The 26,104-nt window shown below is 40.8% G+C and overlaps 1 protein-coding gene across 5 annotated transcripts in view; it reads left to right on the top strand.

The window, feature by feature from the left end:
- Positions 1 to 26,104, top strand: part of SP140L (SP140 nuclear body protein like) — a 62,516-nt gene that overhangs the window by 25,604 nt on the left and 10,808 nt on the right. For 3 of the 5 annotated variants that reach the window (XM_017529075.2, XM_037738729.1, XM_037738730.1), the window contains exons 3-12: positions 573 to 741; positions 3,164 to 3,247; positions 5,814 to 5,930; positions 6,562 to 6,615; positions 13,328 to 13,393; positions 15,060 to 15,140; positions 18,594 to 18,668; positions 20,203 to 20,307; positions 22,375 to 22,517; positions 23,694 to 23,741. In XM_017529075.2, coding sequence (XP_017384564.1) covers positions 573 to 741; positions 3,164 to 3,247; positions 5,814 to 5,930; positions 6,562 to 6,615; positions 13,328 to 13,393; positions 15,060 to 15,140; positions 18,594 to 18,668; positions 20,203 to 20,307; positions 22,375 to 22,517; positions 23,694 to 23,741 — 942 coding nt within the window. Of the gene's footprint in view, positions 1 to 572; positions 742 to 1,643; positions 1,862 to 3,163; positions 3,248 to 5,813; positions 5,931 to 6,561; positions 6,616 to 13,327; positions 13,394 to 15,059; positions 15,141 to 18,593; positions 18,669 to 20,202; positions 20,308 to 22,374; positions 22,518 to 23,693; positions 23,742 to 26,104 lie in introns of those variants that run through there. The other 2 variants (XM_037738732.1, XM_037738731.1) reach the window with 2 other exon arrangements.

The raw sequence follows: 26,104 nt of genomic DNA, 5'->3' as shown, positions 1-26,104 counted from the left end.
TCTTTCTTTCTTTCTTTCTTTCTTTCTTTCCTTCTTGTGCATTTCTGGGGTCTTGGAATATGGGTAAATTCCACCCATAGGCCCTGTTGGAGATACAGAGCAGCCAGTCTTCTCTGGCTGTGAATATACTTCCTCTGTGGCCAAGTTCACAGCAAGGGGAGAATGGTACCTGGTTTCCTTGAGCCCTTCAGGCCAGATCAGCTTGGGAGAAGAGCAGGGGTTGTCCAGTCAACAGAACAGCCGCTCATTGATTGCCTGCTATGTCTATCCCAAAAATGTATCAGTCAGGCTGTTAAAGGACTTTGAGCTCACTTTTATCCTTCAAAATTGTTCCTTTTTGTATCTAATGTAAATTAAGATGAGGAGATCAGACTCATCAGTGGATATTTTTTAAGAGTAAGGATGTACTTTTTTTCATTACTGGCTATCGAAATATGTAAAAATTTGAAAACTTTACATGCGAAGATACCTCTGAAGATAAATTGAAATTCAGTAACCATAAAATTTCTTTCTATGGCTCTTCTGTAACTTAAAAATCTGTATTTGTATTTTCTCCTTCGATATTTTTAAAGGATTCTCAAGATTCTTGTAGAAACCTGGTCCCTGTACAGAAAGTGGTGTACAATGTTCTCAGTGAACTGGAGAAGACATTTAACCTGTCAGTTCTGGAAGCGCTGTTCAGCGATGTCAACTTGCAGGAATACCCTGATTTGATTCACATTTATAAAAGCTTCAAAAATGGTAATTAGGTTCATTATCTACCTTTTGAGTTCCAGGGCCAACATTTTCAGTAATCACATGTTGAGCTCCTACCATGTGTAACACATTGTGTTGGGCAGTAGGGATAGAGTCGTTAACATAACAGACGTGTCACGAGCCTTCTCAAAGCTCATGGTATTTGGCTATGGCAAAACATACTCATGGAGGTGTGCATAACTAGCCACATAGACTCACAGGACATCCAGAGCCGCACTGGTATCAGATTTACTTAGAAGATAAGAAACACAGGACCCCAATGGGGCAGCATCAGTTGCTTCTTCTCTTTAGTGGGAGTCCTTGCATTGGCCTACACAGCAGTCCAGCAAATTGACTACTACCTGCCTTGAGTGACAGCTTAGCTGTGGGTGCAGGATCCACTTTTACTTAGCACCACATGCCTGCGGGAGTCTATATCTCTTGTAACAACTCTGTAGTCATAGCTTTCAGGGTGCCACAGGGAAAACCTGAGTTATAAGAGTTGTCAGTTGAAGGAAGACCACAATCATTCCTTCCCCACAGGTATTTGTAGTTCATATATAGCTCCAGCCAAACAGTGACGGGTCATTTCTAAGCCCAGGGTTTGCGCAGTAACACCAGGAAAAGGCTACCTTTATTAGGTTTCCAGAATAATCAGCAAGAAAATTAACCTTGGGTCTAGTTTGCCTTTAGTGAAGAATAGATGGTTTTGATAACCCTATACACACAAGGGGTAAAAGAAACATTAATCGAATAATCACAAAACTGATTGTTCTCAGAGGGACGATTTTTTGGTGCTATACCAAACTAAAAGTTTGATTCTTGGCTTTTTCCTGAGAAGGCATAATTTATACTATTATAGTGGTACGCAGTAAAGAAGATGCCCTCTATTTTATTTTACTTGCCAGGAAAACTTGTATTCCCCTCACAGATTGATCTCAGCTAAGTTCTCCAAACAAGAGATAGAGACATTACAAGAAAAATGCACCCAGAAGAGGTTGGATGCTATGGGAACAGGAATATAAGTGTGAAAGCATGTTTGCAAAGCAGGACAAACTGGATTTGGTGAAATCCGAGCGTGAGAAGCAGTACAGGAAGAGACTTAAGAGAAATAAACTGGAGGAAGGTATCGAATGGTCTGGAAAAGGGATTTGAAGTCTGTTTGCTGGGCAATAAAGAAATACTACAGACTTATAAACAAGAAAAAAGTTTAAGCAGTTATATATGGTATGGCTTATTGATTTGTGTCAATGCTAACATTATCTAGATTTAAAATAAAATAATTTTTGTCACAAGTCAGAAAGTGAATAAAAGGAAATCAAATACCTGGGCATGAATTTCAAGTCAATATTATCTTTGTAGCCAGGATGGTCCAGGCTGTGGGGATGAGGGAATGGTGCTACCTTTACTGCCTACATTCTCAGAGGCTCTGTTCCTCTCCATGGACTTCGGGGATCCCTCTTCCTATCCCCAGCACCCACAACTCCTGTGTTAGTTTCTGGCACTCCTTATGCGTGGGTGACCCGCACTGAGGCTCACTGTCGCCCGCCTGGGGCAGCACTGGGCACCGCTCCACCCAGCATAGCAGCCTACCCACCCTCAGGGAGATGCTGCTGATTCTCAGACCCTGAAGTCCACACAAGCTGCCCCTGTGTCCTCTGTAATGTTTATTTGGGAACAATTCATCCTCCCTGACCCAATTAAGCCAACATTCTCCTGTTTTCTAGCCCCATTTTTGGCTGTTGGCGTTTTCTCTTTTATATTTGTGTTTTTGGAGACAGGGTCTCATTCTGTTGCCCAGACTGGATGGCAGGCTAGTGAGCTATCTCTACTCACTACAACCTTGACTTCTTGGACTCAAGCAGTCCTCCCACTTCAGCCTTCCAAGTAGCTGGGACCACATGTGCACACAACCACACCTGGCTACTTTTGCTAATTTTTCTCAGACATAAGGCCTTGCTATGTGGTCCAGGCAGGTCTCAAAATCCTCAGCTCAGGTGGTGCTCCTGCATTGGCCTCCCACAATTTTATGATTACAAGTATGAGCCATTGCACTTGACCAGTTTTCTCTTTTATAATGGAGTCTCTCTAGGACCTGAGACCATCTTTCCAGGGAATCCCTTAGTTTCTTCCTTACACTTGATATATGCCTACCCTGCCATCTGACAATTTTGGGGGTAACAAAACTCACGGTATTTCCATTTCTCCTTTATCCTTGAGTATACCTTTTCTGTGTAGGACACATAAAAGCTCATTGTTGAAGTTATCCCTTCTCTGTCCCAGAAGATGATGGGAGGAGTTTAAGTCATGTGTAACCCTGTGAGCTCTCAGTTACCCAAAGGCTGGAAATTCCTAAAAGCCAGTTTCCCAATGTTGTCCCTGGTTCTCGCAGATCTTTAATTGCTTTCTTCTCTCTCCTGCTCTTCAGCAATCCAAGGCATATTATGTTTCCAAGGAAGTGATGGAAAAGAAAAGAAAGAGAGGCCTGACATCCAACTAAGCCTTAAACGAGGTAAAAATGACAGAATTGAAACTGTTTTTTATCTGCTGAGAGGAAAAGGAGATGAGGGAGGTGAGGACCCAAGGTTCTGAGGGGAAACTGTGAATCAGGGAAGACACGTGGAAGGACCTTGGAGAAGTCAAGGAGGGAGTTACATGAGCTCCTAACCAGATGTAGGGTCCTGGAGAGGTGGCCATGACAAGACATCATTGGCTTAATAACCATGAGGGAATCAGAGCCAAGTGTGTCAGTACGCCAGACTTACAGACGTCAACTACCTAGAAGTAATTGTGATTTAGAAAGGTCCCCGTAGGAGGTCAGTATGAAGCTTTGAAGTGTTAAGAACCACAGTCCATGGCCCATGGTCAACATCAAAGAGGAGAGCCTTAGGGGAAGAAAAGCTCCTGTTCTATCTGTACCCTCACATTCTCAATACTTCTGACACCAAACATGTGGAGAATCTCCCCACGCCAAGCAGTTCTCTAGTTCTCTGCAGATTTGTGAGCCCCATCCTTAGGGGCTTTCCAAAAGTTACCGTCTTAACATCAACTCAGGGTTGGTTGAGAGGAGCTTGTTATGAATAACAGGAGGTGCTCTTTTCACTTTTATTACTTAACACATAAGTAATAAAAGTGAAAAGATGATGGTTCAAGGGTTTTTAGTAGCCCTGGACAGGAGCAGGGGATGAAGACTGAAATATATATTTCTTATGATATCACAGGAGACAGTTGGCGATGGCAGAAGAGAGGACCAATTTAAATGAATAGTCAAAGAGAAAGGCAGTCATGTAGAGGGACTCAGAGGGGAAGTGGTGCAGATAAAGACAGAGTGAAAAAGGCATAAAGGACAACAAAAATAACCATGTTATTAACAGCTCACTTTGATTAAATGTCTATTCCATGGCACTTGTGAGTNGACTGAAATATATATTTCTTATGATATCACAGGAGACAGTTGGCGATGGCAGAAGAGAGGACCAATTTAAATGAATAGTCAAAGAGAAAGGCAGTCATGTAGAGGGACTCAGAGGGGAAGTGGTGCAGATGTGGATTGGATATAGAACTTAGAGAGAGAGAGAAGGAAGGAGGAGAAATGAAAGACAGAGTGAAAAAGGCATAAAGGACAACAAAAATAACCATGTTATTAACAGCTCACTTTGATTAAATGTCTATTCCATGGCACTTGTGAGTTGAATGCTCCTGACTGCCATGAGATTTGTATTCCTTCTTGTCCATTTTGCACACAAGAAACTGAAATCTGGACAGACCACTTATGAAGTTTGCCTGGGGTCAAATGAGCAAGGAAGAACCGTCCCCCACCAACCAAGCATTCTAAGCCAGAGCCTTGTTCTCTGTGATACCCAGGGAATCTAATAAAAAAGGCAGAAACATAAAACAAACATGGGAAAATTGATGCAGACAGAAAGATACAGAAAAAAAATAATACCATGACTAGAGGAAGTGGTGGCAACTCAGACGTGGAATCCTCATGGAAAGGCCAACCAGCCTGGGCTCAATGTGAGCTTGGAGGTTTGGGCATGGGTACCAGCTGGAGTATCTATAAATAAGGAAACTGCTGATTTTATATAGAGCTTTAGGAAACATAGTTCAGGCACTACAGACCTTCAGAAACAGGAGTATTTATGAATAGATTAGCATTTAGCTATCAATGCGGGTTTTCTGGAGGGGGCTGCTGCTGATTGGCTGGCCTTCAGATGTGTAGACCTGCCGCTGGTGGGCTAGCTCTCAGAAATGTGGTTAGTGATGTAAGTAGTCAAGGGCCAATTAGGACAAGTTGAAACAGTTATTTCTTCCTATTTTTGAAGAGGATTAGTATTTTCTGGAATGATAAGAGCTTTTTTTTTTTTTCTTTTTTACTCTCAGGACTACAAATAGAAAAATAAAAGCAGAGAAAAGGAGGATGAGGTGAAAACATGGGGAGAACATGGCTCTGTTATGTGTCAGGTGTGATTATTGGAGTAGGTATTTTTTTTCCGAAGAGCACTTCATTTTAGCTCAGAATATTGGCATGCAGCATGACAGCACTGGGAACTCTTCTCTGGTCACTGTCTAGAGGTCAACCAATGAACACAGGTGACCTCTAGAAGCTGAAAAGGCAAGGAACTAGGTTGTCCTCTCCAGACCCCAGAAAGGAATAAAGGCCTACTGACATCATGAGTTTAGGCAGTGAGACCCATGTCACACTTCTCAGTGACATAACTGGAAGATAATAAAATACAATAATAAAAATAAAATAATTGTCTTGTTTTCATTAGTATCTGGTTAACTAGATCACCAAATGGCTAAAGAAGGAGAATCAGAAGAGCTTGCTTCTAGCTTGCTATGATGTGATGTACCAAATAATTATAACTTTAAAATAATCAAAACAGAAACAGAGTTCTGATAAAGAAAAAAAGACAAAAGGGATAAAAAGGGAGACTTAAAGGAAGAGTCAAATATAGGGAGAAGCAGTGAAGGAAGATTTCAAAGGAAAGGTAGAGAAAGGGGTAGCAACCAGAATGCAGAAAAGAGGGTCATTGGGACAAATTAAATGTTCATAAATCACAATTCTGGCCCAGGAGCAGAGAGACCAGCATGTGAAAATGAGAAGGGTTCCTGTGTCATGTGTTTCTCAGAAGAAGTCCCAGAAGGCCCAGAAGCAAGGACGGAAAGTGTCCAAGCATGTGGCCAAATGGGTAAGGCTGCCTGAGGGCCGTGGGGTGGGGTGGCTCATTGGGCCCCGCAGACCCTGGGAAGAGTGGAGGCAGGTGCTCCAGTCTACCCAGTATCCTGTTCTCTGCATTTGCTTCACCCAAGACTTTGGGGAACAGCAGGCAGGCAAGAGATTATCATAAAGTTTTATTTATCAAGATGGGCTATGTTGATTACATGTGGATGATGTCATAGAACGGTGCTCTTTAAAGTGGCAGTTATCTTGTTTATTGCATTAATATGTTAAATCACACTCCATAGTCCATGGAACCCAAGATAGCCCAGTGAACTTCTGCTGGTAGAAAATAGTGTCACTTTGCTACACTCTAGAAAGGCCTTACCCAAAAGACACCTAATCCTGGTACTTAATTGTCAGGAAGGAAGACTGCAGGTCTACTCTTCTTAGCCCAGCACGTATTTTTGATAGAAGATCCACGGCCCATCCTAGACTCCTAGTCCTCAGTTCAATGGGTTTTTGGTTCTTCTAGAAGGATGAGAGGAATGACTTTCCAAACATCTTTATAAACTCAAGCCTTCTATAGTATGAATTGTCCTAAAATCTATAACTTTTGTTTGTTAATTTCTGTTTCCTCACCACCACTTGTTATTTTCTAGATACTGTGGATATTGGAAAAAAATCTGCTTTGGGAAAACCCAAGAGGAAAAGAAGTAAGAATAAATAAGAATGTATTTGCTTTTGGTGTTACAAATACGTTTTTAATGCCAGAGTTTTATTGGTCCCTTCTTCCAAGAAGGAAGGTTGTCTTCTCCAGCCTCCAGAAAGGAATGAAGGCCTACTGACACCTTGACTTTAGACAGGAAGACCCGTGTCATACTTCTGACTGACATGACAGGAAGATGATATATTTGTGTTTCGTTTATACCACTAAATTTGTGTAATTTGTTATGGCAGCAATTAAGAGTAATACAGATTTTGGTACTTGGCAGTGGAGTGTGTCTATAACATATTCCTGAAACTGTGGGAGTGTCTTTGAAATTGGGCAATGGAAAGAGACTGGAAGAATTTTAAATAGTGTGATAGGAAAAACCTATATTAAAAAATGGAAAATAAGTCAATTAATAACCCTACAATGGCCAGTAAGTGCTCAAGTTAAAGGAAGAGTCACATGTATCTCTTTTTAAATAAAAATCTAGAAGTGATGAAGCTTAGTGAGGAAGCCATGTCAAAAGCTGAGATCAGCTGAAAACCAGGCCTCTTGCAGCAAATAATTGGCCAATTTACGAATGCAAAGGAAAAGTTCTTCAAGGAAATTAAAAGTGCTACTCCAGTAGACACTTGAATGATAAAGTGGAACAGTCTTATTGCTGATGTGGAGAAAGCTTGAGTGGTCTAGGTAGAAGATCAAATCAACCACAACATTCTCTTAAGCCAAAGCCTAATCCAGAGTGAGGTCTTAACTCTCTTTACTTTTATGAGGCTATGAGATGTAGGAAGCGTCCTAAGAAAAGTTTGAAGGTAGCAGAGGTTGGTTGAATGAATCTGGGCAAACTTCATTGAAAATCTTCTGAAAGGATTCACCATTTCACTTGCGATTAAGAACATTCATGATTCATGAGAGGGGGTCAAAATATCAACATTAACAGGAATTTGGCAGGTTTAACATCCCAAGGCTAACCCAACATAGCTGGGAAAGTAGATTGAATGAGATGTGTTTTCTGTGCTTCTGAGTGTTCTGTCCCTTAGGCTGTTACTGCTTCATGTTTCCATTATGGCAGGTTTAGAATCTTTAAAAAGAAAAATTGACTTGCTTGCCTCAAACCACAGTGCCCCCTTAACCTCCATTACTTAGTATCTCTTACAGTTTGCTCTGGCTCTCAAATAATGCAAAAATTGATGAGCACTATTCACAGAAAATGGGCACTATCTCTCTCTTTTCCAGCATGTTGCTTTGGAAGGTATCATAGGACAGTGGGAAGAGCACTTGTTTATAGGAATCAAGGTATCTGGGTTCTAGTTCTGCTCAGTCTCAGTAGAGCTGATGTATAACCTTGGTTAAGCCATTTAGCCTCTTTTGATTTCCATTTCCTCATCTGTAAGATAGCGTTAAATGTATGTAAGATTGATTCTGATTCTGAAGTCATAAGTGCTAGCAGAAAAACTCCATACTGTTCATTGTAAAACTAAAAGTGAAGAAGGCCCATGGGTGGTGAGCCTCCACTCTGTAATACCGGGCAAGTGCTACAGAGGGGAAGCATTTGAGGACTACATGAGGAGAGCGTAAATTGAGGTTTGGGGATTATAAATTCAGGTACGAGAACCTTATAGATAGCATAGTCTTGAGGGTAAAAAAAAATGCAATGCTTAAGAAGCTAGCCATGGAAGCTTCTTGCCTCTTACACAGCCCACTTCCCCAGCCTACATCTGGGCCTTAGCTGCTAAAAAGCTTCTCTGGCAGCAGAGCTGCAAGCCTGAGGAAACATGTTCAGTCATACACATATGTTGGCCCATGTTTCAGATGCAATCTGATGTCAGGTATATTGTTAGAGAAAGAGGAAGAAGGATAAACTGAGCTAGCCCCTGTGATTTAGTACTACTGTAGGACTGGAGGAGCAGATTTTTAGAAGATGATTCACCTTGGAGTAAGCTGGGGACAGTGGTTAGGGAGGAAAAGGAGGAAGACTGAGAAATCTCTGCATTCCCAGAACTCAGCAACCCAGCTCTTGTATGATGAGGAGAGGTAGCTATGCTGATTCATGAACAGGTAGAGGAAAGGAGTTGCAGGTAACCAGCATCTTCAGTCTAGTTATCACCAGATTGGCTAGAATCTTATTAAATGCAACTTGCTGGTTATGACAGAGCGGGCCAGGGTGAGAACTATATGTTCAAGAGAGCAGGATTCTGTAATCCTCTTGCCCTCTCACATCACAAATTCTGATATGCCAAACATTTGGCCCAATGAGAATGACTGATAGACTTGCTGATGTACATGCGAGAGAGTGAGATGTGTATACATTTTTCTCCTGACTGACCATTCAGTGTGCAGGCTGTCATTCAGATTGGATAGGAAAATTTGGTGGGAAAGGAATGGCGAGAGCAGGATCCCTGGACTCCCTGGTTCTCATAGTCCTTAACTGTCACTTGTAATTGTATATAATTTTTGTGTTTCTTGCTCCATTTCCTCATGCTGTCATCCTTAATCTAAAGTCTATGTGGAAATGAAAAAATGCTGAACATCATTACATAATTTATTCAACTGTCCCAGCCGTGTTATACATAGTTGTACATAGATATGTCATGTTATTTTATATATATATATATAATATAATATGATTTATAACACACATGGAATTCATTTATTGGTGTATGGTGCGAGATAGTAATTAAGAGATATAACCCCAATACTCTTATCTTCATCATTTGAAATGCCATTTTATGTATGTTTTCCAGTATACACAGATATGTGTCTTAACCACATTTCTTTATCCATTCATCTGTTGATAGAGACTTAGGTTGTTTCTATGTCTTAACTACTGTGAATTATGCTGCAATGAACATGGGGGTATAGATATTTCTTCGAGATAATGGTTTCATTTCCTTTGGATACATACCCCAAAGTGAGATTTCTGGATGGTATGCTTTTCTATTTTAATTTTTTGAGGAACCTCCATACTGTTTTCCATAATGGCTGTACCAATTTAGATTCCCACTTACAGCATACAAGGGTTCCTTTTCTCTACACCCTCACCGATACTTATCTCTTGACTTTTTGATAATAGCTATCCCAATAGGTGTGAGGTGGTATTTCATTATGGTTTTGAGTTACATTTCTCTCATGACCAGTGATGTTGAGTGCTTTCTTATAACCCGTTGGTTATTTATATGTCTTCTTCAGGAAAACATTTATTCAGATCCTTTGCCCATTTTTAAATCAGGTTATGACATGATTTTCTTTTTTTTTTTTTTTTTTTTTTTTTTTTTTTTTTTTTTTTTTTTTTTTTTTTTTTTTTTTGCTATTGAGTTACATGAATTCCTTATATACTTTAGGTAGTAGCCCTTATCAAATATATGGTTTGCAAATATTTTCTCCTATTCCATAGGTTGCCTTTTCATTTTTAAAATCATCTCCTCTGCTGTACAAAACCTTTTTAGAGTGGTGTAGTTCCACTTGGTTATTTTTGTTTTTGTTGCCTGTGTTTCTGGTGTCTTATCTAAAAAATAATTGCCCATACCAACATCAAGGAGCTTTTTCCCTGTTTTCTTCTTTGAATTTTATGGTTTCATACCTCACATTTAAGCCTTTAATCTATTTTGAGTTAATTTTTGTATATGGTGTAAGCCAAGTGTCTAATTTCATTCTTTTGCTTGTGGATATTCAACTTTCTTAGCATCATTTATTGAATAGACTGTCTTTTCCCCATTGTTTATTCTTGGCACCCTTGTCAAGATTAAGTGCCCCTTCTTGACGTTTGTTTTTACCATACTGCTGGAAGTCCTACCCAGAGCAATTAGGCAAGAAAAAAAAAAGTCATCCAAATTGGAAAGAAGTTAAATTGTCTCTGTTTCCAGGTGAGATGATCTTCTGTGTAGAAAATCCTACAGACTCCACCAAAAAACTGTTGGAACTAATAAATGAATTCAGTAAAGTTGCAGGCTTTAAGATCAGTTGTGTTTCTATGCACTAACAATGAATTATCCATAAAAGAAATAAAGAAAACAATCCCAATTACAATAGCAACAAAAAGAATAAAATGGGAACAAATTTACCAGGGGTGAAATATTTGCACACTGACAACTATGACACTGATGAAAGAAACTGAAAAAGATACAAATAAATGGAAAGACATCTCATGTTCATAAACTGGAAGAATATTGTTAAAATATCCATATTACCCAAAGTGATATAGAGTGTCAATAAAATCTCTATCAAAATTTCAATGACATTTTTCACAGAAATAGGAAAAAGGAATCCTAAAATTGGTATAGAACCATAAAAGACCCAAATAGTCAAAGTAATCTTGAAAAAATGGAACAAAGCTGGAGTTATCACACTGTATGATTTTAAACATGATCTTTTAAGATGAAATTTAAGCAACTCTCCTCTGGGGATATTAAGCAAATCTCTTCTGGGGGCATGTCCTCTGGAAAATTTCTGAGGGAGATGGTCTCCACTTTATACTGGTCAGGGAATAAATCTGCCCTGTAATCTGGAGGCTACATGATTTCTATCTTCCAAGGCTGCTTGCTATTCAAACAACCTTGAGGTGATACCCTGATACCATGAGTATAGAGATGCCATGGAGGATAGCTTCTCAACAAATTCTTTCCACATTTTTGTTTCTGGCAAATTTCCTCATGAAGACACCACCCCATCAGCCACTCTGATTAATCTGACCCATGGGTCCAAATCCATTCCATTTGTTAAATGTTGTAGGAAAAAATGGCAAATGTAGTGGCAGTGGCTCACTCATTATCTCAGCACTTTGGGAGGCCAAGGCAGAAGGATCACTTGAGGCCAGGAGTCCAAAAACAAGCCTGGGCAAGATAGTAGAACCACGTCTCTACACACACACACACACACACACACACACACACACACACACACACACTTCATAAACTGTGAATGCTTTAGATCCCTTATGGCCACCTGACCACCTCTAAGGTCCAAGTTAACGCCTGGCTTTCAAACAAGAAGCACAATCCCCAGGGCACACAAGGTACTCCCCAAAGGGAAGTGTCTGCCGTTGTTGAGCTTCCCTAAGTAAGATATACATTTGTCAGGGGGAAGGTGAACAGTGCCTCCTACATGACTCCTGGCTGGCCGTAAGCCTTGTTTCCAGTTCTGTTCATTGCGTCCAGTCCTTGACGTGTTTGTGTGGGGGGGTGGGGAGGAGGTAGTCGTGTGGGAGGACTGCTTAAGGACAGTCTGTCCAATCTGTCCTCTTTGTCCATGATACCAACCAGGTAACAGTCACCCCCCACCAACAAATGACTGAGAATAGGGGTGGGGACAATGTCTAGCGGGTTCTGCGTGGGACCTCAGAAGCTGGGGCTAGCCCCTGCTGTCTCATGGCTGGTGTAGAGAGGTCGACTCAACATTCTCAGAGACGGGAGCACTGGAGCAGGGTGTTTTCTTTCTGGAGGAAGGGTCCAGGGTAGTTTTGAAAGACAGATATCACCAATGCTCCTGTTTCCTCCATACCTCCTAGGGTTGGAGAAGCCGACTCAGCTTTCTCAGTGGTGAGAGCACTGGAACAGGGTGTTTTCCTTCTGGACAAAGGGTCCAGGGTAAATCTGAAAGACAGATCTCACTAATGCTTCTGTTTTCTCCATACCTCATAGGGTTGGAGGTGCTCTCACCTTAGATGTCTGAATGTTTGCTCTTGCTTCACTGCTACAAAATTTGTTTGTACCATTCCGGTGGCTGTACCTTCATCTTTTTCTGTTAATCATCTCCTTTTCTCACTTAGATCTTCTATCCACAAAATTAGATACAAATAGAGCAAAAGCATTTTCATTAACCATGTCTGGAGTTGAATCTGAATCCCCTGGGCACTCTGAAGTCTGTGCCCACCAGGCTGGTAGGGGAAGGAATGGAGCATCATCCCTAGGAATGGTCACAACAGAATCCTGAATTTTCAAGATAGGTCTACAGAGCACTCGCAATCCCCCACCATCTTTGTCCTGATCACTATCCAGGAAGGAGATGGTCCCTTCGACTGCTCCCTTCAGTGAGCCTACTGCCCTCCCATGGTGTGTGACATTCAAAAAATCAGTGCATCGCGGAGTCAGTTTTCTGATAAATGGCACATCAGACTGCAAATGGGCCAGACGGTCAGATTCATGACACTGATGAGTTTCTGGGGTCACAATAGCATTCCTGGAGTCAGCTGCTCTGCAGCTGAAGGACGGCTGACAGTGCGGAGGCACTGCTGAGATTGTTTAATGAAATTATATAGAAATTATATAACAATTATGTAATTACATAATGAAAACTCTCCACTTCAGAGTTCAGAATATCTCCCAACTTCCAGTAGAGAATATTATCCATAACATCATCAGCTTCAAGGACTATGCCTTCTTTACTGCATATTTCAATTTACACAACAAACACTTGAAAAGGGAACAAGCAACAGTAGCTATCATTCACTCTCAGGCAGCAGCAAGAGTTAATTTTCCATTAAAAATTTTGTTTCCAAGATGATAATCTCTAGTCTCCCAAACCCATGACCCAAGGATCATGCAGAATTAATATAGAACTCTGTACTCAACTTTCTACTAGTACACTGATCATAAAATAGTTTGCCCCATTCCTGTGGACCAAAGTATTAAAAAAAAAATCTTGTATGCTACTGGTATATGAAACTCAGAGAATTATATTTAAACCTCTGCATAATTAACTTCATTCTCTTTGGTTTGAAGGAAAAAAGAAGGGGCATTCCTGGACCAGAATAAAAAGGACAACGCAGAAAAAAATCCAACAGGATGGTAAGCAGGCAGAGTGAAGTAGTTACTGCTTTTGTTTATTAGGGCACTGCCCATTGTATTCTTGAAGGCCTGCAGTTCCTGAGGGCCAGGATAGTTCTGTACCTCCTGTTTCAGTTAGGATGTAGACTAACAGGATGTGACAAAGAGGCCTGAGAATGCAATGGCCTCAACAAAATGGTTTCTCATGCACGTAATAGTCCAGAGGTCCACAGTTAATAGGGAGGTGTTATCATTCTCAGTATGACTTTATTTCTTAGCTCAAGAAATTTTTATTAATTTGGAAAAATCTCCCTAAGAGAGCTAAATGAAGAAAGCAAGGTTTATGTGTACGTGTGTGCAATTGTAAAATATATATGTATATATATGTATTACCGTATTTTATGTGAAATTTATGCTTGTGAAAGTATGTTTTTATGTATCTATCAATCCTTATGCAGGCATATGTAATTATTCATCTGTGTATATAAAGAGATATAGAGATATAGAAAAATCAATGGCAGTTTGTTTATAAAGATACATGCAGCGATTACATTTGACCAGTATAATAGAGGTGATGTTTATATTTTCATTTGTGGTATTTAAATGTAAGTGTGTATATTAAAATTTTTTAAATCTTCAAATTTTTTAATGAAAAAGTTTTCTTTAAAAAATAACATATGCAAAAAGAAAAGCCTAGGAGAATATTTTTGAACAAATCACTATCTGTAGATAACCATCCTCATCTGTGGGCTATCTAAAGATGATGATATTTTAGACCATTTTATTTTCTGAATTTTCCATAATTATATATGTTATTTATTTTAGTCATGGTCTAAGTATTTCCTTTCTCCTAGTCAACGAAGGCTAAGGCTTGTTTTCCAAATGATGCTCAATTTTGAATCAGTGCATCTACGCAGTAAGATTTTAGATTTTAGAGTCCTATTGAAAATTGTTAATTTTCACCAATCTATGTATCTTCTGTTCTAGCCAGTTTAAGTGTCTGCCCGGTTTGTGGATGTACATTTTTGTTTGGAAAGAAAAAAAAGTGGTTGCATCTATTTTAAGATAGGGATTTTGGGCCAGTTGCAGTGGCTTACGCCTGTAATCCCAGCACTTTGGGAGGCTGAGATGGGTGGATCTCTTGAGGTTGGAGTTTGAGATAGCCTCCATGATGAAATCCCATTTCTACTAAAAATACAGAAATTCGCTGCATGTGGTGGTCACCGCCTGTAATCCCAGCTACTGGAGAGGCTGAGGCATGGGAATCACTTGAACCTGGGAGGCAGAGGTTGCAGTGAGTGGAAACTGCCACTGCACCCCAGCCGGGGTGACAGAGCAAGACTCTTGCCTCAAAAAACAAAACAAAACAAAACAAAAACAAGAATGGGTGTTTTCAAATAAAAAATTTATTTGGACTGAGTCATTAAGATATTTTCATTTAAGTCTCTGTGTATATAGACAAATTCTGAGAGACTTCAATGTACAATTAAATCCTGTGTGTAATTTAAAAGTCAACACTCCTGAAAGCAGAAAATGCTCTGGATACCTGCTTGAGGTTCCTTGTTTGAGTGTCTGAAGAAAGGGGATCCAGAATCAAACCCAGGACTCCCTCACTAGCTTTTGGTCCAGCCGATCAACTGTTTTTCTGCCCTGTTCTATTAATACATTTTCCCCTGCCTATCCCCAGATAACGGCAAAGCCGATGGCCAGCTGGTCTCCAGTGAAAAGAAGGCGAAGGCGAATCTGCAAGGCCCTCCCAAGATTAGGGGTAAGATAAAGTTTGTACCACTTTTCATTTGCCCTATGGGTCAATGCAAATGTTGTTGAGATTTTGAGAAGCCTAGATCCGTTATTGTTTACTGGTCAAACTTAGTCAATTTGAGAGCAGTGAAATTTTAAAAAAGCAAACCCATTATAAGCCAGGGTTGTAAGTTGTTTGTATTCATATCAGATCTTATCTTTCCAGGTTCTAAAATTGTTTTCCTCTGTGTTTTATCTGATTTTCCTGGAAATTCCTTTGCCTTAAATCATTGGGTAGTTAAAATGTCTGGACCTGGTAAATTGTGAGCGGAATACCTGTTTATTCTTTCACTGACTGCCCTTTCAAGTCCTCCTCCTAGATGAGTTATTTCCTGTCTTGAGCAAGCCCTATCACTTTCTTCTTCCCTTTTAACAACAATAAGAGTCTCATTTCAGTAGTTGAGGATCCTTTCTGACCAAGTATTAAAATTCCAATGTCCTCCCCAGTTTAAAGTACCTTGCCTCCTTCAGCCTGGGCAAGCCTTAGTCTGGAACATGTATAGTTGGGGGTGAGATGCTTAGTGTCTTCTCTTATTTTCTCTTGGCCCTACCCCTACTCCATAGCTGTTGGCTTGGTCCCATACAGGATTGGGGAGGTGAAAGAGAGGAGTCAGAACAGAGTGTAAAAGTGTCTTGCCTGAAAGGTGCAGCTGTGAAATGACATTGCAAGTGATTGATGCACAATCATTACCTCTTTCTTCCATGAGACACTTTCATCAACTCCACTCCAAGGGAAGGTAAGGAATTAGGCATCACAGCTTGACTTCTTTTGAAGGAAATAGAGCCTTACATCTACAACTTGGATGTGAGTGAATGGCTGAACCTGGCATAATCAGTTCATGGAAACTGAACAACTGGCTTTTGAATGTTGACTGGATAAACAATGAAATGAAGGCAGATATAAAGATGTTCTTCAAAACCAACGAGAATGAAGACACAATGTACCAGAATCTCTGGGACACATTTAAAGCAGTGTCTAGAGGAAAATTTATAGCAATAAATGCCCTCAGGAGAAGCAAAGAAAGATCTAAAATTGACACCCTATTGCCAAAATTGAAAGAGCTAGAGGACCAAGATAAAAAAAAACTCAAAAGCTAGCAGAAGACAAGAAATTACTAAGATCAGAGCAGAACTGAAGGAGATAGAGACACAAAAAAACCCTTCTAAAAAACAATAAATCCAGGATGTATTTATTATTTATTGATTACACTGTGGTCTGAAGGATTGTTTGTTATGATTTCCATTCTTTTGCATTTGCTGAGGAGTGATTTACTTCCAATTATGTGGTCAATTTTAGAGTAGGTGTGATGTGGTGCTGAGAAGATTGTATATTCTGTGGATTTGGAGTTGAGAGTTCTGTAAATGTCTATTAGGTTTGCTTGGTCCAGGTCTGAGTTCAAGTCCTGGATATCCTTGTTAATTTTCTGTCTGGTTGATCTGTCTAATATTGACAGTGGAGTGTTAAAGTCTCCCACTATTATTGTGTGGGAGTCTAAGTCTCATTGCAGGTCATTGAGAACTTGCTTTATGTATCTGGGTGCTCCTGTATTGGGCACATATATATTTAGGATCATTAGCTCTTGTTGCATTGATCCTTTTACCATTATGTAATGCCCTTCTTTGTCTCCTTTGATCTTTGTTTGGTTTAAAGTCTATTTTATCAGAGACTAGGATTGCAAATCCTGGTTTTTTTTGCTCTCCATTTGCTTGGTAAATCTTCCTCCATCCCTTTATTTTGAGCCTATGTGTATCCTTGCATGTGAGATGGGTTTTCTGGATACAGCACACCGATGGGTTTTGACTTTTTATCCAATTTGCCAGTCTGTGTCTTTTGATTGGGGCATTTAGCCCATTTATATTTAAGGCTAATATAGTTATATGTGAATTTGATCCTGCCATTTTGATGCTAGCTGGTTGTTTTGCCCATTAGTTGACGCAGTTTCTTCATTGTGCTGATGCTCTTTACCATTTGGTACGTTTTTGGAGTGGCTGGTGCTGGTTGTTCCTTTCTATGTTTAGTGCTTCTTTCAGGAGTTCTTGTAAAGCAGGCCTGGTGGTTATGAAATCTCTGGGCAATTTCTTGTTCATAAAGGATTTTATTTCTCCTTCGCTTATGAAGCTTAGTTTGGCTGTATATGAAATTCTGGGTTGAAAGTTCTTTTCTTTAAGGATGTTGAATATTGGCCCCCACTCTCTTCTTGCTTGTAGGGTTTCTGCTAATGAAGTTATTTCTTTCTGTTTCTTAGTTTTCCTTCTAACAGTCAGGCCCCCCCTGCTGTAGGACTGCTGGAGGTCCACTCCAGACCCTGCTTGCCTGGGATCACCTGCAGTGGCTGTAGAACAGTAAGGATTGCTGCCAGTTTCTTCTTCTGTTATATCTGTCCCAGAAGGATACCTGCCAGATGTCAGCCTTAGCTCTCCTTTATGACGTGTCTCTTTGGTTATACGGGGATTGGGGAACTGCTTGAGGAGACAGTCTGTCCCTTATAGGAGCTCAAGTGCTGAGCTGTGAGCTCCGTTGTTCTGTTCAGAGCTTCTGGGCATGTATGTTTAAGTCTGCTGCAGTGGAACTCATAACCACCTTTTTTTCCTAGGTGCTCTGTCCCGGGAAGGTGGGGCTTTATTTGTAAGTTTCTGTCATTCTGCTGCCTTTTTTCAGAGATGCCCTGCCCAGTGAGGAGGTAGCCTAGTCACAATCTGCTAGCAGAGGTGTTGCTGAGCCCAGATGCTGTGTGAATTTCCTTGCAGTTTTGTTTATAGGGGTATAGTTAGGACTACCTTGGTAATGGCAGTCTGCCTCAGTAATGGCCGACTGTCTCTGTAATGGCGGACTGCCTCAGTAATGGGAGATTGCCTCAGTAACGGCAGACTGCCTTGGTAGTGGTCCTCAGTCATGGTGGACTGCCTTGGTAATGGTGGACTGCATCGGTAGTGGCGGACTGCCTTCGTAGTGGTGAACTGCCTTGGTAAGGGCGGATGCCCTTCTCCCCACAGAGCTGGACCATCCCAGGTCCAGGTGTGCTTGCTGTGAAACTCTCAGACTGGAGTGTTTCAGACTACTGGTCTTTGTGGGGGTGGGACTGGCTGAGCCAGATCACCTGGCTCCCTGTTTCAGCCCCTTTTTTTCAGTTGAACAGGGGACTCTGTCGCCCAGGCTTTCCAGTCGCCAGTTGAAACAGTGCCCGGATTTGTGTGAGTTTTTGTGTGGAGACCCACTGCGCTGGCTGAAACAGCCACACTGGAGACTCATGGTGCTTTTTCACCTGGGAATCTTCTGGTCTGTGGGCAGTAAAAATTTGTTTGGAAATGTGGTGATCACTCATCCTCTGAGTTTTCACTGAGAACTGCAATCCAGAGCTGTTCCTATTCAGCCATCTTGGATCCCCCTATTGACTGTGATTATATTATTCTACTTTCTCAGGAAGAAAGAGAGGCAAACCTAGAGCCTGCTTCACTCAGAGTGACAGAGATCCACAGAAAAGAGTCCAATCAAGAGGTAAGAAAGAAAAGAGGAATGCAATTTCAATAACTAAACATATAATTTCTTATGCTTTATGCTGCATTTTCAGTAATAAACCTATTTCCTTAATTGTTTTATGGAGCTGTACTAACTATTGAGAAATGTATCCACTTTAGTCATTTTCTGAAATGTGTCAAGCACAGAAGGAAGTAAGTTGATGATGCATCTACAACTGGACCTTAGGGGCCCAGGGGACACTAAAGTGCTACTTCCACTGAAATGATAAATTTCAAGGCTGGAGATAGTCCATTGCTGTATAAAGGGTATAACCCATAAGTTATTTAGCTGATCATCCTTTGGCTATACAGAAAGCCACAGGTTACATACTAAAGGTTAACCAGAGCTGTGGTTAGAGATCTGTGTCCTAAGGCTTTTTGGCTTTTTTTTTCTCTGACAGTGTGGTCTTGTGCTGATCATTTGGCCTTCTTTGACTTGGTTTCCTCATCTGGGAAGCTAGAGGGTGAATTGGGCCAACGACCTTTTTTTTGAGATGAAGTCTTGCTCTGTCACCAGACTGGAGTGCAGTGGTGCAATCTCGGCTCACTGCACCCACCACCTCCCAGGTTCAAGCAATTCTCCTGCCTCAGTCTCCCAAGTAGCTGGGACTACAGGTGTGCACCACCATGCCCAGCTAATTTTTTTTTTTTTTTTTTTTTTTTTTTTTTTTTAGTAGAGACAGGGTTTCTACATGTTGGCCAGGCTGGGCTCAATCTCTTGACCTCCTAATCCGCCCACCTCTGCCTCCCTTATTACTTCATCCCAGTCTAAATAGTCTGCCTTTTTCAAAACCAGTCTCAGGATCAAGGACAGCTCCTGCTGCCCATCATGACCTCTACACCTCTGTTTGGAAGGGCAGGATTCACTGCTCATCCTCCTGTAGTTTCTTTGAAGAACTTTCACACCTACTTCTGTGATATCAGGTCCCCACTTCCCCACCCACTGCCTGGTACAATTTTCATATTATTCTAGAGCTTCCTGAGCTCCTCTCTCAGCTATGGAGAAAGCTGATAGGAGGGAAAAATGGAGCAAAGCAGAGAACAAAAATAGAAGGCAGACACCGTCTCCATTAGGCTATCTCATCTCTCCCTCCTTGACCAGTCAGTGCTCAAATAGGAAGACTGATTATGGTCTTCCACTTCATCTCTGGCTACCTAACTGCAGCAAAACAGCACAGCTGGAGAGCTCCCATCAAACTAATGAAAACAACTGTATGTTTCATTGTCATATAAGAATCAGTGGCGTGAACTACATTGGAAGTTAAAACAGTTTTACTGAAGTCTAATTTCTCTGATAAAGCATTCTATTTTGTATGAAGTTTGAAAGATGAAATTGGGGTATACATTCTGTATTTATGTATCAAAAATGCCACTTGGAAGAAAGACTTTGAAACTCTAGAGATTTTTGGAGTAGAATTTCTTAAACACTCTTTGTGCCTTTATAGGAATTACCTCAGTGGGGAGGGGGGATGTGACTTTGCAAAGTGAGACATAGTGAAGAAATCCTCTTTCAGCTTCAGGAAGGCACGAAGATAAAACTGTGGATTTTAAGGCTCCTTTACTTCTGGTGACCTGTGGTGAGGTGAAGGGGATATTATACAAGGAGAAATTGAAACAAGGTGAGTTTTATTCTTCTTTAATTTTCAGCTCCTCTCTGAAGGCATCACAATTAGTGGGGAAATTATCCATGTGAATTACACATAATTCAAGGAGTTTTTGGCCCCAGGTTGGCTCGAGGGAAGGAGGAAGGGATCCCTAAGATGACATTTTCAGACTTTAAGAAATCGTATCCATCACATCCATTAGATGCTCACTCACACATGGAGTGTCCACGGGGTGACCAAAAACCAAAAAGAAGTGCAGGAACGTCAATTCGCAGATGGAAAATGTCACATATTTTACCTTGAGTCAGACAGAAAAGCAAAGAGGCCCTCAGCCTCGACCTTCATATCTTTCTTCCTTCTGGAGTGCTGTCACCAAAGCAAGGTGCTTGACTTACGGTGACAATCTCAGATTTTAAAATTAGGAAGCCTGAGTTCCAGCCTTGGCTCTACCAGGAGTGACTGTTCCATTCTGAGTAGAGAAGGGGGCCTTTCTGAAACTGAAATTTCTCATCCAAGAGAGGGAAGAATAATTAAACACCTGCCTCATGACATAGCTGTAAGAACTACTTTACATATTAATGTAAGGTATTTTGCGACGAAAAAGTATAAAACTTGCTAATAATGTCTATCAGAATGACTTTCATCTCAGACCTCTCTTTGAGCACCAATTAATACAAACGTTTTCATTGTGATTATTTTTAAATAGCTTTACTGAAATATAGTTCACATATCATACAACTCACCACTTAGAGTATGCCAATCAATAAATTTTTTTGTATTTTCACAGGATTGTACAGCAATATTATCATCTAATTTTAGAACAATTTGTCCCCCCACTAAAGAAAAACCCATGTCAATTAGCAGTCAATGCCCGTTCCCACCTTACTCCAATGCCCAGCCCTGAGCGCTGCTAATCAATTTTCTGTTCTATAAGTTTGCCTATTCTAGACGTTTTCTACAAATGGAATCCTATAATATGTACCCTTTCATGACTGGCTGCTTTTAATGAGTATGGTGCTTTCAAAGTTTATTCATAATGAATGTATTGGTACTTCATTTCTTTTACTGATAAATAATATATTTCATTGTATAGATATACCACATTTTGTTTATCCATTCATCAACTTGGATTATGTTCATTTTTTGGCTGCTATAAATAATGCTATTTTGAACATTCATTTAACAAATTTGGTGTGAACATATTTCAATTCTTTGGAGTGTATATTCAAGAGCAGAATTGCTGAATCAAATAGTAATTCTATTTTTAACTTACTGAGGAAACACCAAAGTGCTTTCCACAGTGGCTGCACTGTTCTATATTCCCACCAGAAATGTATGAAGGCTCCTGTTTCTCTACACACTCACCAACACTTGTTATTGTCTATCTTTTTTATTATGATCATCCTAGTGAGTGTGACGTGGTATCCCATTGTGGTTTTGCTTTGCATTTCCCTAATGGCTGATGGTGTTGAGCATGTGACTATCTTTTATATATAACTTAAATTTTCTATTAGATAACATTTTATAATTATTTTTTAATATCAGCTACCTGTGGTTGCAGAGATGAGAAAATCTCTGTTCAATAATGCCATAAAACTGAATGAAAAATGTGATAGAAGGTGCACGTGTTGCTGGTGTGGTCTTCTGAGCCACAGGGCACCTATCTGAGACTGTACCCCTAAGTGAGGATTCTGCCTTCACATTGCCCCCAGAGCCATCTGCAGACTCAGGCCTGGTCTCTACCCCAGAATTCAACAGCAAATTGGAGTCCTCTTGTCTCTCAGAATCACTTGCTTTTCCTTCTGTAAATGCTTCTGAAACACTTTTAAAAGGTTCCTCTTGATAACGATCACTTTCTTCATGGATGAAGGAGGAAGAAATGTGCACCACCACCAGGAAGTGTCCTTAGAGGGGACTTTCGGGCTGGATTTGGGGCTTCTGAAATCTGAGAGGGAAGGCCAGACCCTCCCGCTGTTGATCTTGAGCACAAATTGTGTGGTTCTAGATTCAGTGTGGTGAGCGGCCACAGTTTAAGCACTGGGAAGAAAGAGGGCTCAGGATCAACTTACCCTGGTCTTACAGGAATCTTGGTGAAGTGTCTACAGACTGAGGATGGAAATTGGTTCACCCCCAGGGAATTTGAAATCAAAGGAGGCCACGCAAGATCAAAGAACTGGAGGCTGAGTGTGCGCTGTGGCGGGTGGCCCCTACAACGGCTGATGAAGGTATTCCAGTGACAAGGGGCCAGACCTGTGCCCTGCTTTGTTGCACCCTAATAATAAGGTCACTATGTATCCAGCAAATAATTGTTGAGTTATAGCTAAAGGTTTGATGCCAGTGAGTTTATCCTCTCACTCAGGTGAGAGGGGCCCCATAACCATAACCACACTCCAGTGCAACCCACTGATGTACCAGGGGCTGTCAGGACAGACGCAGAAACTTGGAGGAGGGAAAGATCATTCTGACTAGGGTGCATGTGGACAATTTTATGTACTGAAAAAAAGAAGAGCGTTGATAGTCAAGCAGTGCAAGATGCTTCAGAGAAAGAATGACCTGAAAACCAGAATAGAATTAAAATAAGAACCATAGCAAAAGTATTAATAGCTCCGTGGATTTAGGTAGGTGGATTGTGTGCAATAAGGCACAATTCAGCAATTGGGACTATTTGTGGAGTGCTTTAATGCCAGGCTAAGTGATTCAAATCTGTAATTGAGATAACAAGGAATCAATGAAATCTTCTGAGATTGGAAATGACACTTAGAACAATATTTTAGACAGTAATGGGGCTTTGAAATGCCTTTACTGTCTCCCCTGCTAACAAACTCAGTCTAGAATGCTCAGCTCAAATGTTACCCTTTTCCCTAAGTATTCACTGACCGAGCCATGGGTCTTCCCTTCCCAGGGCTCCTATGCCCCCTACTAATGCCTTTTTTTCACTGTTTGTGTTTATCCTTCTGTAAGTGCTTTTTGCCTCTAGATCCCTTTAGGTCTCTCTATCTTCAGGTACCCAAGATTGATCTGAGTGACTGACACCCAGTAGCATGCAGTAAGTGTGTGCTGCTTGGATAGCTCTGATATAGGGACTCCAGCTGGAGTGGCACTGGTGGGACTGGAAAAGAGGTGATAGATGGTATGAGATTGTAAGGGAAAACCTCTTAGGACTTAGGAAAGAAGCTCAAGAAAAGGGAAAATCGTCCTGAAGATGATTTTCTGGCTTCTGTTGATTGACGTCTAGAAGCACAGGTGAAGAGAGGGAGATGGTTTCTCATTCAGACACCTTGGGTTGGAGCTGGAAGTGGAACATTCAGGTAGAAATATTTGGAAGGAGGTTGGAAATGCCAGACTCACAAAGCAAAAACACAGGCTGACCATATACCTTGTTTGTTTGTTCTATTTTTCAGGAAGGATTTCTACCTAATCCTCCAAGAATTTATTACAAGAACAAAAAGGTGATTATTACATAATTTTCTACAGCTTCTTGTCACAACTGATTTAACAAGTATGACATCTTATTTTATGAAGCCTCCAATTGCATAATTATAATTAAGCTTTCACCTTCTCCATTACCTACGTTTAATATTTTTTTGATACATGCCTCAGACTTACTACTTTGAATACTACGTCTATCTAAAGCTAGGTCCTCTTTGGATATTAAACCATATCAGATGGAGATGCTGAGAAGTCATCAAAACAGACCTCCCATATGTGTTTTAGCATAGATGCAAATGTTTTAAGAGTGTCAAAGTTGTAAAATCAAACAATGGTCATGGAATACATAAAAATATTTTATAATAAGGTGTGAGTATCATCTCTAACTCAAAAACAGATTTTTTTTTTTGCTTGTGTTACTATTTTCTAACTTTTATGAAATCTGATAGGGCAAATGTTTGCTCATAGTCACTTGAGACATATATGAAACCATATATCATTTTGTGAAATAGGCAACAAAAAGAATCTTTTCTGATGTTTCACATCCTCTTTTGCCTTCCAAAAAAATGTACACACAGGCATGCAGAATTCTTTCTCAACAGGATATTATTTCCCTTTGTCAGGATGGTGCCATTGGGGAGGAAGACCTCCAAAGGTAGATGTATTTTGTAGGAGGGGCTGACCAGGAACGTCTTTTATGTTGATGCCACCTCTTTGGCTCTACCAGAGGTACTGTGGAGACCTGCCTTTTAATCTGTGAAAGTGATTTTTCCTTCTCTTAAAGAAAGCAACAAATAGATAAGTGCAGTGCAGATTCAGGACAAGGTGATAGTTTTTCCAAGACTGAGTATGAATAAGAACCTGAGGGGGTGGGGAGGGGAAAAGGGTCCTCCTTATACACTTTAGGTAGAAAGATTCATCCAAGACATTCACAGACTTCTAAAACAGGTCACACACAGCTCGCCGTTGGGCCTCATATTCCACTGGGAACCTGGGATCCAGGCATTTATATTATCTGATGTTCTGGCTGATTTGAACTCTCAGCCACTGAGACATTTCATCCACTGGGTTTCCTGAAGGATAACTATTGTGTCACCTATTCAGTAAGTACACTAAATACCAGCATCTCTACTTTTCCCCAGGTGCCAAGAGTAACTCAGCCTAGATGAGCCAAATGAACTGACAATTGCCAACTAACTGGCTCTCCTCTTATTCTGGGATACAACACTTAGCAGCAACAAGCTGCAGTTGACTCCATATTTTGTGTCTCCTCGTGGAGAGAACAGGAGGTCGCTTAAGTGGCAGATCTAGGATCCATTACGAACTCCATGGATCCTCTGTGCCTCTCAGAGCTTCTCTTGCTAGAAAAGCCACTTGGCTTCTGGAAACTTCAGTGTCACTATCAGTGCCACATGATAGCATCTCTGCTCAGGCTTATGACAAGGGCCACATAAACCTTTTGTTGGCAGCTGAGGTGTTGTAAAACAATCTGATATACTCACCCGGAATAATTGTGTGCTAATGTTTTCTTAAGAGACTCCAGTTTCTTTTTTTTTTCTTTCTTTTTTTTTTTTGAGATGGAGTTTTGCTCTTGTCATTCAGGTTCGAGTACAGTGGCACCATCTCGGCTCACTGCAAGCTCTGCCTCCAGGGTTCAAGAGATTGTCCTGCCTCAGCCTCCCTAGTAGCTGGGATTACAGGTGCCCATCACCACACCTGGCTAATTTTTTGTCTTTTTAATAGAGACGGGGTTTCACAACATTGGGCAGGCTGGTCTCAAACTCCTGAAACAATATTCATTTATTCACCCATTCAACATATACTTACCAAGCACATGCTAAATTCCAATGGCCATTACAGAAGATTGATCTCAAAAATCATTTCAGGCCAGGCACGATGACTTGAACCTATAATGCCAGCATTTTGAAAGGCTGACTTGAGCTCAGAAATTTGATACCAACCTGGACAACAGTGTGAGATATCACCTCTACCAAAAAAAAAAAAAAAATTACCGAGGCATTGTGGTCACATCTATAGTCCCACCTACTCAGGAGGCTGAGGTGGGAGGATCACTTGAGCCTGGGAGGTCAAGGCTGTAGGGAGCTATGATTTCATCATAACACTCCAGCCTGGGTGACAGAGTGAACCCCTGCAAAAAAAAATTAAATAAATAAATAAAAGGTTGTTTCATATTGTAAACATAGATGAATTACAAATTGGTGGGGGTGGGAGAGTCTTGGCTAATCAGAGAAGCAGTGAGTGACAAGGTTATCTCTCAGATGCTTGTCTTTGGATCACACTTGTTTATGGCCTCTGTGCCCTGGGCTAGAGACAAAAGCTGTGGCTGCCTGTATCCCAGAAGGGAAGGATGCCAAGTCATGCA

This window comes from Cebus imitator, unplaced genomic scaffold, assembly GCF_001604975.1.
Source record: "Cebus imitator isolate Cc_AM_T3 unplaced genomic scaffold, Cebus_imitator-1.0 Scaffold57, whole genome shotgun sequence".
NCBI classification, from domain to species: Eukaryota; Metazoa; Chordata; class Mammalia; order Primates; family Cebidae; genus Cebus; species Cebus imitator.
This window is presented reverse-complemented; position numbering and strand designations above follow the sequence as displayed.